The sequence below is a fragment of the Gasterosteus aculeatus genome, chromosome X (genome assembly GCF_964276395.1).
Source record: "Gasterosteus aculeatus chromosome X, fGasAcu3.hap1.1, whole genome shotgun sequence".
In the NCBI taxonomy this organism is placed as follows: domain Eukaryota; kingdom Metazoa; phylum Chordata; class Actinopteri; order Perciformes; family Gasterosteidae; genus Gasterosteus; species Gasterosteus aculeatus.
Genome location: NC_135698.1, coordinates 18,420,580 through 18,437,032, shown reverse-complemented (window position 1 = coordinate 18,437,032; position 16,453 = coordinate 18,420,580). Strand labels below are relative to the sequence as shown.

Here is a 16,453-nt window from a genome sequence, read left to right as displayed (position 1 = left end):
TCTAATTGTGTATTTATTACAAGCAAATATTGATTTAATCAGCCAAAAGCTTAGTTGTAATTCCAAGCTCTAAATCAAAGGCTTAGGTTAACCGCATCCTGTCATACTCAATACTTTATCAAGAAACACACTTATGTTGTTGTTAATAAGTCATTGATGGTTAACCACGAATTAACTGATGTTCTTCTAAGTTGACATGTATTAGCATAGCAATGGCATAGATAAAAAAAAAAAGAAAAAAGAGATGACATGTTGTTTCTCTGCACAGAGACAGCGTTTCAAGCTTTACAAAACCTCCATTGATGATTTCAGTCTTGAGAAGGATGGCAGATATAATAAACTAAACATGACTGTCTGTAGCTTTCCTTTCCCCCGTCGTTGAAATGTTCTATCTAAACATTTCCGTATTGCTTGTGAAATCTGACGAGCCACGCGGCCAAATGTTGTGCTGCGGAGGTGGACGTTACCGCTGGGCTCCACATGGCTAAAGGTTCGGCTTTTGGGCCGTGATCAATAGGGTTAAGGTCATTAACATGTTATGAATACCACGAGGCCCTGGGAAAGCAGAGCGGAGGGCCAACGAATTGGGCTCTGAGCGGCTGGAGCGAGATGCTGGGACGGGCCAACCTCCCCGCCCCCTCCCACTGACCCAAAAGGTCACCTGAAGAGCTGATGACCTCTAACCTCAAGCCAAGAGGGTGAGGGGAAGGCTTGCATATATTTGATTGCTAAAATATTAAAAGTGTTGGCCCGAAAAAACAAAAAACAACAAAAATAATATATATATATATATATATATATATATATATATATGTATATATATTACTGCGTCTGACAAAAATATTGACAGCCTCCTTTCATAAGCAGCATGAATCCAATCAAAACTGTCTTAGAAAGTTTGTATTGAGATCCTAGTTTTGTTCCCTGATATGTCATCACCAGCAGAGGGCGTTTTACCAGTACAGGCCATGACATAGCATTGTTTTTCTATAACAATTATGCCTATTCAATTATAATTATTTTTAAACCGCAATGTCTAGTAAAGTTACTTTCTCGAATACTTGGGAGGTAATTTATATTCACTCCAGTAAAATACTTAGCAGTAATAATCATTAGCAACAATCATTAGCACAGACACAGAAAAACATTCTTTAAAAAAGTTTATTGGCTTTTAAAACCACTTTAAAAATCTCACCAGTGAGTACTTTCCATTGAAAAAAGAAACAACGCGATTGCAATATTAACAAGCTACTGTACATTAAGCAGTACACCAGACAACACCACAGAGGAGGTTTTTTTTTTTTTTTTTTTTCTACTGGTAGAAATGGACAAGAGAGTCAAACAGAGTTGGTTCTGGGTCAGTTAAAGGTAAAGAATCAAAATCACTGTTTGGTGGAGCTCCTGTACTCATGAAGAGGTGCATTTCCTTCATTCAAATTCATATCAGTGCCTTATTATTTAATAAAAACACGAGAAAATGTTCAAATTTCTTCACAAAGGCTTTCTTTTTTTTGCAAAATAGGAGAATGTGAAACCAACAGAAAACAGTCATCATGAACATATAAAACAACGTTAACTTAGTAAACAGGACACAACAAAAGGAATCAAACCCATGAAACTAGCACTGCCAGTCTGGTTAACACAACCTGCCCAAATCACAGAAGACAGTGGTTAAGAACCCAAAGTACAACAGAAGTCATCACACAGGCGTGCGTACAATCGTTTAGCAACATATTGAGCATGTAGGTTTCAAAAGGTTGTTTTTAACTCCACCCTCCTCCTCGATGCTTTATATTCTCATGTATGAGAATGAGTAAGAAATGTGTATCTCACTGAGATTAATGCACATTTTGCTACAAGACAATTAGTCATTTTCTGACGGTTAATTTCCCTACTCGTCATAAAAAACGTTTTTTTTTTTCTTTCTTTTCTGGGCATCCATCATTACGTTTGTCCATAAGGGTGTGGCAAAGCAATGTGTCATAGAAATTTAGTGCAATAATGTAAACCTCCAAAGTATGTTGAAATAATAATTGTTTTTTTTCTCCAGTGTCTGCTGAAAGGCTTTGAGCACAATGGCTGTCACAGAGATGCTTGCAACCAGCTAACAGTATCACAACTTTGTTTTTTCTCAATACACCATGCTATTGATCTTGCTCAAAGCACACATCACTTCTGCAACAGCAGAGACCTATTACTTTTGAATATTAAAAAAAAGCAAAAGAAAATCAGCAAGCGAGACCAGACAGCATTACTTTTACAACACACTGAGGCAGAAATGTAACACACAACATACAGTATCTTGCCGACTATAGATCTAAGCTTTTTTTTTCTTTTGAAATGGCACGTACTTAGCTAGAATAATGGCCATAATATAGTGTCTTGATACATCAAATCTCTATGTATCTATCCTATTTACAGATGGAGCTTAAACATGACTTATACAACATTGACAATAGCCAAAAACTCAAGCAAGCGTCCTACTTTACCACATAGCCTACCTGGCTACCATGGTGGTTTCGACATGCTCTCAGGTCCATGACCTATAAAACATAGGACGGTGACCCTTTTCACGAATTTACATACTGTACATAAGATTTACGCAGCTCAACCCTTTTCATCGAATGCAATAAAACTTTTATATCTCAGAGGTCGGCCTTTTTTTTTTTTGCTGTTAATGTCTACCAGGACTGTCTACGCGTAATAATCTCTTATTTTATTTAAACAGATTATCTTTGGTATGGAAATAAGGCTGGATTTTCCGCAAACAATTTCATTTCCTTTTAATCCCGAGATGACATCAAAGCATAAATGTCAGCCTCTAGTTTTCTACGTAACTAAGCCTTCTCCATACCATTGATATTCTTATCCAAGCTGGGAGTATAGCATGCCAAAAAAAACCCAAATCTCCTGACTTAAAAGTGTGCCTGCCATGTTTTATGGACAGCCTATCAAATACCTCTTAATCCATTACTGATAAGGGCACACAGTGTAGTCTTTTTAGCCTATACAATACGCATCTATATTGTAACACTGCAAAACCAAAATAAGAAAAAAGTACTAAAAACAGTAACAGCTGCCTTGATATGATGAAGCTCTAGATGGTTCTAAAGAGTCTTAACGTTGTACTATATACAGTCTCTCTATAGATGGCATAAGGCCTTGTACTTTGGGAATAAGGCAACCAGTTGTTGATTCCTTTCGATGTATCGTCCCCTGAGGGGCCTGAATTCCCAGCGTCTCCCTACTGATTCAACTACTCCTTTTATAAGATATCAAACAGTACAAGAAGTACAGGCTTTGAGAAGATTTCACTCTTGGTCAATGCTCAGATGTGAATCAGTTCGGTAAATGATAAAGTATAAAGATTATGTGTTAAATTCAGCACCTGGGAGCATGTGATGCTACCCTTTTTCCAATATTCAGATATGGCAGGCAAATGTACTACAACTATTATGTGCATATACCACAATCTCAATATTGTCTCATTTGGTAGAACTTGAGCCGCACACATTGAAAATAGTAAACGACAACATACGTTTCACTTGGTCGTTTGTGCCAAATTTCCTGTCCATCTCATTCTTTCATTAAGTGTCCGTTGAATACAAATATTGCATTTTTGACTGGTTGTAACAAGGAAGCTTATGTTTCCTTTACTGGTCACACGGTACAAAGCTGAACTTGGTTTGTAATTGCATGCTGCCACCAAGAACTCTCACTTTTTACTTGAAATGCTTACATTTCTAATTTCAGATGAGGGAGATAAATGGTTAAGTACTGAATCTCTGGGTGACAAGTGAAAAAGGAGACAGGTAACTAAACGTCAGTAGGAGTGATTTTCTGGTAAGCTTGGCACTTTTAACAGAAACGAATGGCAAAGTCCAGACAAATCCCAACTAACTATAGTTTAAAAACAGATAAAACTACATACGCACCAAACGAACAACAGAGAACAGAAGCCATAGAGTAAAAGATGACTTTAGCCCAGCATCTCTACTGTAGTAGGCTGGTCTTTGCTTTCTAGCCAGTCAAAGGAGTTCACAGTATCACTGCATATTTGCTGAAACAGCGGGTCGTTCTTCAGCTCTTCCAGTGTGGAGTCTTCGTATTGTTCCTGCTGTTGATTGGGATCAAACAGCAGGTTGGTGTCCAACGTGTTAAGGTCAGTGATGCTACTGGACAGATCTGAGGTCAGTCTGATGTCGTTGGAAAAGTCAGATGCCACAGCGTTGAGCTCTGAAGCTACCTGACCCACCAACTGGGAACTGGGATTGAGGCCATCGTCCCCCAGCAGGTCCTTGACAGTGTTGTTGAAATCCAGCTGTTGCTGCTCGTCCTCTGCCTCTGGCTGCTGTGTGCTCTGGAGGAGGAGCTGCGGTTGTGTTTGCGCGGGATTCTCACGGAGCTGCGGCTGCTGCTGCTGCTGCTGCTGCTGATGATGATGGTGGTGGTCTTGGTCACCAGGACCTGCTTGTGCTTGGCCCTCCCCAGCGGAGAAACTGCCCTGTTCTCCACCGCCTGTGGTCAGGTAGCCATGCTGCTGGAGCTCAAAGGCAGCGGGGCTGGAGCAGACCGGCAGCTGAGTCTTGTGAGCGGTTCCTCCGGCGTAGCCAGGCGTGGTCTCCAGGATCTGTGTGAGGTTCAAACGGGCCGTGTAGTTGGAGGAGAGGTTGTTTATGCCCAGGCCGCGGACAGAATCATCGCCATCAGCTTCCATCTTGCTCAGAAGGACGTTGGTGATTTTGACGGTGTTGCTCTGACCCTGCACGGGCAGCATCTCACTCTGCATCATGATGTTCAGGGGCACAGATTGGCTACGCTGAACCATGCTGTGCACGGAGCTGACCGTCTGACTGTTGGACGGGATGCTGAGCACCTCGGAGGTGATGGGGGAGTTAAAGGGGGAAATCACGGCTCGGATGGTGGTGGTGATGATGTTGGTATTGGTGGTGGTTAGAGGGTGGGCGTTGTCACTGGGGTTCCTCTGGCGCACTGCAGGACTCACACTGCGGCAACGGAAAGTGCTGGACGCAGAAGAGGTTGATGCCTTGCTGTCTAACGGTGCAGGCACAGCAAAACTCTCCTGTTTTGTGGGTGTGTTAACACTCGTTACCAGCTGTTGCTGCTGCACTGGGGATATGGGGGTCAACCGGCCAAAGTGAGCAAGATCCTGCCTCGACTGAGCTTGAAATGACTGGCCTGGGATCGCAAAGGCATGTGGCTTACGAAACTGGTCATCTACCAGGTCTTGGTAGCTGGGCAGAATGCCAATGCTATGGTTTGGCAAAGGACCTGCAGAGTTGCTGTTGTAGCGGTTGTTGATCCACTCCAGCTTGGCCTTGTCAGGGTGCGTCGCCATCGGCCTTTGCATGGGCTTAACGGGGCTGCTGGAGACAATGCTGGCATCATGATACCCTGTGATGCTCGAGTTGATCGGCGTGAACGCGAAGGGGTTCCTGCACTCCACCGGGCTCGGGGGAACGCTGCTGCTGCAGTTGGACAGCGGCGTGCTGATGGGGGTGTGGCGACCCATGGCTCCGTCAACAGGGGTGATGGGAGCCATGCGGGAACAGGGGCTCTCTCGCGCCATGCTGTGACCAAGCGTCATCTCGGGGGTGGGTGTCGGAGTCGGAGTCGGCGTGGGAGTCGGAGTTTGGACAGGAGTGGTGCTGCTGTGGGCAGAGTGGAAGAAAGTAGAGCCGGCCTGGTGAGAATTTAGGATAGAGCCTTGACTGCTGGCTGACTGGCCTTGGATGGACACATCCACACAGCTCCCGAACAGACCCTTCAGCTTCATCTGCTCCTCCATTTGCACCAGCTCCTCCACGATGCTGTCCTGGGTCATGTCGTCGTCGTTGAAAGGGAAGTAGTCCATGTTGGGCTGAGAACCGGCAAAGTCAACCATCTCCTGCGCGAGGCTCAGCTGGCCTGAGGCCTCGGGGGGCTGAGCTATATTGGAAAGTTGGTCAGAAGGGGCTTGTTTGGGTTCTGCTGGTATCTGCTGCGCAAACGCCTGCTTCCGAAGCTCGTCGAGCTGTCCCTCCTCCCATATTGTGCTCTTCAAGTCCCTCATCACAGAGGCTTCGTGTGCTCCTGAGTTGGCTGGTATGGTGAGAGAGTCCCTGGTGATCTGCCTTAGCAACGCCTGATCCGGCGCGTTGTTTCCAGCTGCTCTTGTATCAGCGGCGAGAGAATGATCCTCGCGTTTCATCAGCAGGGCCTGGGGTTTGACAACAGGCTGGGCGCCCTCGCTGTGTGTGATAGGCGAGTCAGAGAGGGCAAGGATCTGCGAGGGCCCTGCGGAGGTGTGTTTCACAGTCGCTTTGCAGGGAGCACTCTCGGGCCTGGCTGGGGTTCCCGGTCTGGGGATCCTCTTCAGAGCAGCACTGACTGCAGGTTTGGGATTATCGATAAAAGCCAGTGGCTGCTGGGAAATGAACACCCTCTTCACAGGAATGACGTGGGCCTCCCCACTGGGGCCTGTGCGCTTTCTTGGGCTCTTGCCGTCTAGGCAGGGATCTTTCGATGTCGGGGTAAGAGCAGAGGAGCCATTGGAGGATGTGTTGCCAATGGAGTTCTGATTATCAACAGTCAAGTACAAAGTGCTGCCATGGCAGTTAATGCTATTGCTGTCTAGAGTTCCAGCTACAGCTACCGAGGCGGGAGGGGGCGTAGGGTCGCTTTTTACCCTTGACCCTCTGTCGGGTCCGGGAGAACACTTAATCAGGAAGCTCGGCTCGCTGGCCGCCCGGAACTTGGCCATTCCTCCCTCTTTGGCCCCGGCAGCAAAGGTATTGTCATTTCCGGCTTCAGACACCACTTTGAGGTCGGAGGACAGGATGTGGGTGGAGACCAGGGGGCCGGTTCGGATTGCAGGAGACTGAGGGGCAAACGAGGTCCCGCCGTGCGGGTGCTGAGAGTCGTCCAGAGCAGCTACGGTGTTCACACCCGCCGAGGCGGGACGCACGCTCGTGCCGCCGCTGCTGCTGGGAGCCAGAGCGATGGCCGTCATCTTCACCACGTTAACCGAGCTGACGTGGGGGGTCGGCATCACAGTTTTTATGGGGCTGTTGGTGATGAGCAGGGCGGAGGGCGAGCGCAGCGTGATGGCACTGGTGGCGGAGGGCTTGGGCAGAATTTGTGCGTAGCGCGTACCGTGTCGCGCCAGCCGGTCACTCACGGGACTGGCGGAGATATTCTGAGGATGTTTGGGGGACTGTTTCACGGACTGAGTGACCACCTGGAAGTTCACGGGCAACACTTTCCCTTCGGAGGTCCCCACCGGGCTGGGCGAGGTCATCAACTGCCGGCCTCGCTGCACCTGGGAGAAGAGAGGTTGACGATACAAAAACTGCATTCAGAGCTTATCGAAAAATACGGAGCATAATCGGAGTGGAAGAGGTAGCCACATACCGTGACTGGGCTGGGCACAGCTGCTACTACGATGCCTATGGTGGGCTGAGAGGAGAGCAGAGCGGGGCTGCCACAGGGGATCGTGGGGCCGGGAGTGCTGGCCTCCGTTCTCTTGACCTGGGCCTCGCTGGGCAGGGGCGAGTGGAGCTTCTGCTCCTGCTGCTTCTTCTGGATCTTGCGCTGCAGCTGCTGCTTGGCGTCAACAGAGGGAGAAGGCAGGGTCTTCACCTGGGGCTGGAAAGAGTTTGCCTCAGCTGTTGGCACAAACGCAGACGCTGGGGTTGGCGTCTTCATTCCTGTGAAGAGAAGGAAAAGGATATCAAAGAATTAGGGTCAGTAAGGGTACAGGCGTTCAAACCAGGTGAAGCCAATAGGGACGATTTAAGTAGCTCTGGACTCACATGCGTCACATTTCACATGCAAGCACGGATTATCACGTACAATATTATCAAGTGGTTCTAACATACAAAAAGGTTTTTAAAAAAACTGAAAAAAGATGAATTACTATTATTAAGCTCAAACATTTTGGGCTAAATCTGCATCATGGCGGTGGTTAACTTGAGTGGTTGACTATATTTTAACTCCCATGGACAGCTGTCGTCTGGGCACATGGACGGATTTAGGAGACACACAAAGCATCGCATGAGGAAAACACCGTTTGGAACTAAAACATCTACAGAAAATCTAGGCTTTATTTTTTGGAAGAGCAATAAAAGTTTTTTTCTCACGACATCAGTTGGGGCTCATGAGATGCTTTACTTAGTGTACCTTTTTATTTCAATAACCTAACTTAATAACTTGAATAACTTTTCATAACCCAATCAACTGTTGATTTCATCATTTAAGAGAAAATCCTGATGTGTGATTTGACGGGATTTGGTTTCATCGTTGTAATAGGTCATCTTTACTTGCAATAGCCCATGCTTCTGTTATGACTCTCGTAACTGGCCTGGATCAACAAAATCACAACACCAGCAGCTGAAAGGACCTCTTCCTTTACCTGTAGGTGTTCCGGTCATAACAGTGAGCGCAGCCATGGACTTAGTACCAATGTAGTGGCTATTGAGCAGGAAGCGGGCCAGGTCCTCCACGTGGTCAAACTGGCGGCTCAGGACCTTTTGGGCCCACTCGCACACCAGTCCGCAGGCGGCAGATCGCATTTCGTCCTCAGCACTCGGGGACTGGCCCGTCGGCTCCATCAGCTCGCACTGCAGGCAGAGGGCAGCGGGTGGACGAGCGTCAGACAGCTTCACGTCAACCACTCCGTATTGACAGTAAGTGGTCTTTTATAACTCATTTGAACTTACCCCATCACCAGACTTCTGCAGATCCAGGTTGGGTAAGGATGGCATGTGAACAAAAGCCTTCTTCCTTAACCCGCTATAACAGTATGTGGGAAGGAGTTAAGGAGTCTGAAACATCATGACGGTCTGTTGAGAGATTTTAGGGGGTCTGGTCAAATCCTCATTTTCTGTCTCATCTATTCGTGTCCTTTTTTAACGCAAACCATAAAAAGGTACATTCTCTGAAAATCAGTCAGAAATGGTATTACTACCACAGGACAATACGTTTGGTGTATTGACACAACTGTTAACTATCAACAGCTTTAGGATTTATAACCTTAAGACTACAGCAGTTAATGCTTTCCTGTGGTTGCATTTCTCAGCGGTACGCCAATAATTGTTGTCTTCTTCTTCCTGTGCCGTTTTCATATTGTCCATCAACTCATTTGTATTCAATCTGATTCGCCAATGATGTGATTTCTTATTATAGGAATCCTATCAGAGGTACGTGAACAACACACGCAATCAATTTAAGCAATTACAGCAATGTTGAACGTAAAACTCATTCTGAGAGGAAATTAATGATCTGCCTCTAAAATGGCATCACTACATGTCTGCAATCAACTCACAATTGGAAGAATACACAAGCAGAACAAAGGGAACCATATCTTAAAAAAAAAAAAAAGAACTATTCATCAGAATGAAAGGATATTTGGATTTGCCCCTCATGCCCAGTCGACGTGCCTTCATGTTAGGAAAAACATTCTTCATGATCTTTCCGAAGTCGGCTGCACTCAGGGGATTGTAGCCGAGATTGTCACAATAGCTCCTGCAAGAGAGGATGGTTCAGCACGAGAATAACAGCGAAAGCCGTAACGGTGTCGCTGTGCCCCTCGGAGTGTCTGTTCCACTCACTTGTATTCATCATACACCTCTTGCTTTGGGAGGGAAGTCTCCGGGTGCTCTTCTAGGTGATTGCGTATCCAGTTGAATGCATACATCTGTTGCGTGCGGCTTGACGACATGGAACTCTGATCACTGAAATGAGTGGAGAAGAAAAAATGAACGTGGCGAGGCAGAGTCCTCCATTCGTACGCATCATTTCTTGTTAATACAGAAACTTTAATACCATAATCCAGGAGTGGAGGACCCCCTCTCATTCTCAGTCCAAATGGGTAGAATTGGGGGGTCGGGGTGATGAATAGATATGGGGAAACAAATGAAACACACACAGCTAGGTATAGTAAAAGCCTACAGAGATCAGTGGTTCGCTTCACAATGATAATCAAACATACAGCCGGAAAATTAAGGATCATTTTGTATTAAAATAAAACTCACAAGTGACCAACAACGTAAAACACTTTCAATTGAATTGTTAGGAGCTAGCAGCCTAAACCCTCTGCAAAGTAGACCGTAGACAAGCAATGAAATAACAGTGACACATAATCTAATGAGCGTCACAAAAAGAAGCAGCCATGTGTGAGTGAGACAAAGAAAAGCCGAAGAGCAAAGTGGAAACAGTGTGTGTGTGTGTGTGTGTGTGACATACCTTTTATCATTGCCATTGCTGGGACCAGAAGGCAACTTCAGGTAGAGGTAGAGTTTTTCGATGTCTGTAAACTTCTCAACATCTTGCTGTAAAAATGTAATTAACACAAAAAACAGGGTAAAAACATAATTTATACAACACAAAATGATATTAGTTTTTCAGAAGAAAACCTATGAATGTATGCCCTGGGAGAGGAATATGGAATAGAGAATGAAGATAAAAGATGCCGTCAATCGTAAGATGCTAAACCTTATTTCAGGTTATATCTAATAGTTTTATTTAAAAAGGTCACCGAACCAATCAAAAACAGACAGGTAAGGCAGCTGCACACAACCTCTTTACTATAGATTTCACCCTAATTGCTTTTCAATAGGTTTCTAAAAATGGACTCATCTTACCAGTTTCCTTTTCCATTTGCCTCTTTGTTGCTAGGGGAACCAATACTTGGTTGGACTGGAATGAATGAGGTGAGCAGCAATAAGCAGTGAATGAAAAAGCTAGTTACTACACTCAATGGGTCCATAGTCCTAGAATTAATTAGTCCTCCCCTGCTTATCCCCTATCATTGATCTTTACACCTGACAAAATAACCTATACAGATAAGTTAGGAAAACAATTTGTCAATTTTCATGCTCTCAAATTGAGAGATTTAGTGGACTTTGAAAACGCTTAATGCATTAAGTAAAACATTTATCTGCACAAAGGACAAATGTGCCTCGGGAAAACTCCTTTAAATAAAATCATTGGTATTCAATTTAAAGAAATTAAGCTACATTTCATCCTACATATTTTTGGAAAAGATACACGTATCGTCGTTCTTCTCATTTCTTTATGTGTTATCTTTTTACTTCAGTTGTGTACTTATTTTTGTGAATAAAGTCCACAATAAAATGGGCTCGGCTGCCTGCCTGCACATTCCGAGGTGGTTGCTAGGAATGAGGTTGCTATGGAGTGCAGCCTACACTAGCAGCAAGCATAATTACTTGTACACCACAGGCTAGCGCTAAATTGATTTTGTGATTTTGCTTTTTATGTAAATCAATTTTTTTTTTTATCTATCCAAACCAGCATTGGGTAGTTTGTGAATTGTGGTGCCAGAGGCGTGGATAGTGCAATTCTGCTTGCTTTCAAATATGTTAAGACTAAAGTTCAGACGTCAATCAGATTGATTCATTTCAGCTACCAGTTGTATAATGCACACTCCATAGAAGAATATAAGATGATGTATGTATGTTTTCATTTTCAAACAACAGCAGTATAAACCAATGATAAACACATTCATTTTTGTCTTTTTTAAACTGAATCAATACATGCAGGAATTAAACTAACTTTATATTTTTCATAAGACTATATTGTGGGTCAATGTGACCAAATATTTTAAGAGGTCTGTTACTTAATTCGCCGGATTAGACAAAAAAACAAACAGAGCTTTTCAGTACGAAATGTACAATATCATTACAGACATCCGGATACGACCCCGTACACATGTGGGACACATTCTACTGCCGGTCTGACATGCCGTGTCCAATAGGGTCATTTGTAGGCCTTCCATGTGTTTGCACATTGAAAAGGGACTAAACATGACAGACGGAGATGTTAAATTAAAATAGAAACTGCCAATGATGTGTATTTTCTATTAGTAACAACAAATGACACTGACATGGACACTTTGCACTTTGCACATGTGGCAGAGTAGCAAAAAGAAGAAGGTTTCTGTATATTCCAAAGAGATCTGCATATTTACAGGCCAATGTAATATACACTACAGTAACCGCGGTTCAGCATTAAACATGCATGTATGAATTATTTCTCATTCATAGCAAAGCTGTTCTGATGATCCAGATGAACTGCTGTGACTCATGATCAGGGGTTGGTGGAGTGTAAGGTAACAAACAACAAAGTCTTGGCTTGTGCAGGGGGAACGCTCCGTTATGGATACTCACCAATATGCCGTCCACTTTTGATTGTACAGATTTGCTGAAATACAAAAGAGTAGCAAAAGTCAGAACGGGGAATAAATAAGAGTTGCAATGATATAACGTGCATGGATACATGTAGGATTTGCCAGTTATTTAAACTTTGTTTTCTCTTCCCCTTGCTGATTTTTCATTTATTAATGTAGTTTATATATTTATATATACACATACATACATACATACACAAAATTAAGAATGAATGTTATGTGTTGAAACATCAGTAATTAGACCATAGATTTTCAACAACAATATTAGAAACCGTGAAAATATGTTTCAGAATGTTTTGCACATTTTTTCTATCGTTTGCATAAGAATCAACTGCAGAGCTTGCAGCTTTGAGTCTTCTTCCTCACAGAAGATCATTAAATTCAGTGAGGTTGAATAGTGTGTGACCTGCTAGCTTCTCTCAAAATATGTTCTGGAGCTTCGGCTGGGTCATCCGAGAACATTGAGACACTTGTCCCAGAGCCACTCCAGCGTTGGCTCGGCTCGGGGTTGATGTAACGCAGAATAGTCTTCACCTTCGTGCCTAGTCTGAGACTCAAAAAACAGCCTTTTGAATTTGGCTGCAAAACACACACGCGCACGTCCTCATTTCCTACTCCCAGTGGACCTTCAACAGTATACTACAGAGTAACTAAGGAGATTCATTTTAGATGCATTAGTGATCATCATTGTTTGTGTGCTGTCACACCACTGCCTCTGTGAAATGCAGTGCAATTGCATTGCATTCTGGGATCCACCCCATGGACACACAGCCCTTTTCTCACAACGCGTTATGACGAGTGACGGTGCGTCAAAGTCCAAGAGTTACCAACATGAACAATGGCTCTATTCCTTGTGGTGGTCCGAGTCCACCATGTAGCAGTGAACCAGCGAGCACAAGGCCAGGACACTAAAACTGAAGCACTGTTTTTTGTGTTTTTTTAAAGCGGTGTTTCTACGACAGTGACACAGTGAAATGTCAAGCATGCAATGTTTTATTTTAGACAATTGAATACATTTCCTATTGAAGATTTGATGTAACGGGGATTGTAGAACACTGAACCATATAGTTGGTGGTAGTAGATATTTCACACGCATTACTTGTGATCACTTGTGAAACACTTCAAATAAATAATATCAAAACATGTGCACTGATGAACGCATAGCAGAAACTCGTAATACCTCATTTGCAAATAAAACATTGAAAAAACGTAAAAGAAATTTAGACGTCAAGTACGTTAAGTGTGCACAACGTAAACAGGCTTTAAATTCCTTTCAAAACTCGGTGCACAGTAGCTCATAATCATTTTACTGCATGGTGTGTTTTAATCATTTCCACCGAACGAGCCCGAACCCGAACCCGACCCCGTGAGGAGGCACCGCGCTGCATTTAGCGAGAGACGCGGTGGTTTGACACCTGTCACCCTGAGCATCAGCAGCGCACTGTCACCTCTCACATGGCCCCTTCGGCTCGGATGCTAATGACTGCGGCCACTAACGCGTCGATAGCCGCGCGGTGCGACGTCTCGGCGGGCGGCGCGGCAGCGGCAGCGGCATTTCCGTTAAATGTCTTCAGTTAGCGCGGAAGAAGCTCTCGTGTTATTTTCAGCCGCTTTTTTTGTGCCGCACACAGCAGCCACCGCCACCCCCCCCCCCCCACCACACACACACACACACACACACACACACACTACGCACCCCCACCCACTCCACAGCCAAATACGCTAATTACAAGCAAAAAAAAAGGGCAACGAGGCTCGCTGGAGCAAACGTCTCCATCCTTACCAGATCGAGTTCTTTATTTTGAACTGCAGCGCGTTGGCCTCGGGCCCCTGGAGCCCCGGAACCAGGGCTGGGAGAGAGCCTAACCCCGAGGCAGGCTTCGGACCCGGTTGTTGTTGATCATCAGCCATCGCGACGGAGGGGTGGTGATGGTGTTGGTGTTGGTGGTGGTGGCAGGAGGGAAGGGGGTGGGGAGGGGTGGGGGGGGGTTTAACAAGTAGGCCTCATCCCCGGCTGTGTACACTGCGCCGGACCCACCGCTGCTGAGCGGCTCAGTCAGCTAGGACAGCCCGCTGAATCCACCGCAGATCATGGCTACAAAACGCTGCGATCGGACCCTCGCGAAAACACACCGAGCTAAAGCAAAAACAGCGGCCGGCCATACAAAAAGGCATTTCGCAGGGATCTCGCTCTCTCTCTCTCCGCTGGCGCAAATAGCACGCCTGCAGCAGACAGCAGCTACGGACGAGCTCGGCTGCGTCGAGTTGGGGACGAGAAGCACGAACGGGCCCGGAAGTACGCTGGGATTTCACCTTCGAAATAAAAGCATGTGATTTGAACTCTAGACGGTTTCATCCATTGAAGCTGTGTTGTCTTTATGTAATAAACATATGTCAAGATGTACGTTCGAATAGCTTTTATTATCTCTATCAGATTTATTCCTATCGTAGTTGCAAAATCCAAAGATATTAAGAGGATTTTTTCTATTTCCACACGCAGGGGGAGTTTGTTTAGAATTTAAAACCCTAACAAGAAAGCACAAGGACTTGTCATCATCATCAGGCCGGAATATTTTTATGGGTAGTATAAACTCGAGTTATAATTATAGCGAGCAACAACTCTCTCAATGTAGGTATATGTTGTTTTTAAGACAAACATAGAGAGCGATGAGTTACTGGATGCGGCCTATAAAAGATGTGTATACAGTATATACATATATATGTATTTGTCAGTGCTAAAATCACCTTAACCAAATAGTAAACCAAGGAATAAGAATACTTATACTTATAATAATAAGAAAACTATATTTGACAGTCTATTATTCATCTTAGCGTAAGAGGAAGGCTCAGAAGACACAGAAAATCATGTCACCACAGAAATCAGAGGTAACGTCAGTTCCACAGGTTTTCACAATATGTAATCGGTATTAAATATAATTTGAAGTATTTCTACATTGGTACACAATGGTCCTCCTGAGCCCTCTGGCTGGAGTGTAGATTATTCTGACTATCCTGCCATCCAGCCCCTAATATTAGTTACCTTTCAAAGCAACAATGCCAAATACTTCACTAGTGGTAAGTGCGTGCTTGAATAATATAATGAATATCACCACAATATCTTTGGGTTTTAGACTCGGACTGGTTAAACAAATCAACAGTCAAATTAAAATATAATCTCTGGAATTTATGTTGCGAATTGTTATAGAAAAAAATGATCAGCAATGATTTAGAAAATACACAAATATCGTTCATGATAATCATTGTTATAGCCCTATTTGTGTTTTCATTACCTACGTAACTAATATTCCCTGTGCTACAAAATGGAAAATACGTAGAAATACTTGATGATGAATACGGTTACGGTTATTTTTCCAGCTGCTGTGGGCGTGTGTGGAACTGAGTCTTAATGTTGTGTGTTTTATTGTGTTGCCTCCAGCTTGACGCTTTTTTTGTGTGATGCAGTTCCGCTATGAGCCGGCAGGGGCGCTGCTGCAGGAGGCTGGTTGGTCTGATAGTGACAATGACGGGTAAACAGCCAGGATGATATCACCTCCCCATGTAGACCGGTCATTTATCAGCGAGTGTATCGATCCAAAGATCACCAATGTGCTTCAATCGAATGGTTATCTACTCAGACTCGTGAAGAAGGATATACCGAAACACAGAACAGATTGCTGCAAATACTTCGCTCATCACACAGTTAGGCCTAAACTATTTTTTACTTTACAGCTGAAATCGGAGACACGGCTGACGGAAAAAAATAACCTGAGAATATAATTTTAATTCAGACTGTCTGTAGCCGATATATATATATGGTGCTATTTATCCTTCATGAACATATAAAGTGAGAGAAATGAGGCCACCAGGTCAAGAAAAACAAGGCTGAAGTCATTTATTTCATCATGACTTATTTTATACCGCCATCTGTTGATGGAAACATGTAACGTTACTCCACTGACACCACGGACAGGAATTAACTCACGTGCACAGAAACACGCATAAATACACGTTGGAAAGGCATGTCTGGACAAGTTGGATGACGTAATAAGATAAGAATAACAGGAACATGTTTTTCCTCTTGGTTCCCTTTGGATTGCGGGGTGTGTAGTTGCTCTGCTCCAGTTTAGGTTATTTCGGGTCTCTTAGCACATTATGAGACGGCTTTTTTAAAATCTTTTGCGTTTTTCTTCCAATGCATATAACCTGGTGATGGATCTTTGACATGCGTTCAGAGGTCTAGGTCAT

The 16,453-nt window shown here is 44.2% G+C and overlaps 1 protein-coding gene across 2 annotated transcripts; it reads right to left on the bottom strand.

Moving 5' to 3' along the window:
- Nucleotides 1-1,143: 1,143 nt before the first annotated feature.
- Nucleotides 1,144-14,503, bottom strand: rfx7b (regulatory factor X7b). Of its 2 annotated transcripts, XM_078083319.1 has the most exons (10): nt 13,992-14,503; nt 12,189-12,222; nt 10,247-10,331; nt 9,826-9,865; nt 9,612-9,734; nt 9,409-9,525; nt 8,721-8,805; nt 8,414-8,621; nt 7,414-7,709; nt 1,144-7,321 (listed from the first exon to the last, which is right to left on the bottom strand). In XM_078083319.1, exons 1-10 carry the CDS (start codon nt 14,117-14,119, stop codon nt 3,980-3,982), a joined length of 4,458 nt encoding a protein of 1,485 aa, XP_077939445.1. In that variant the 5' UTR covers nt 14,120-14,503; the 3' UTR covers nt 1,144-3,979. The 2 variants fall into 2 exon arrangements, with proteins under 2 accessions (XP_077939445.1, XP_077939446.1); XM_078083320.1 differs by lacking the exon at nt 9,826-9,865 and having other exon boundaries at nt 10,246-10,331.
- Nucleotides 14,504-16,453: the final 1,950 nt, after the last annotated feature.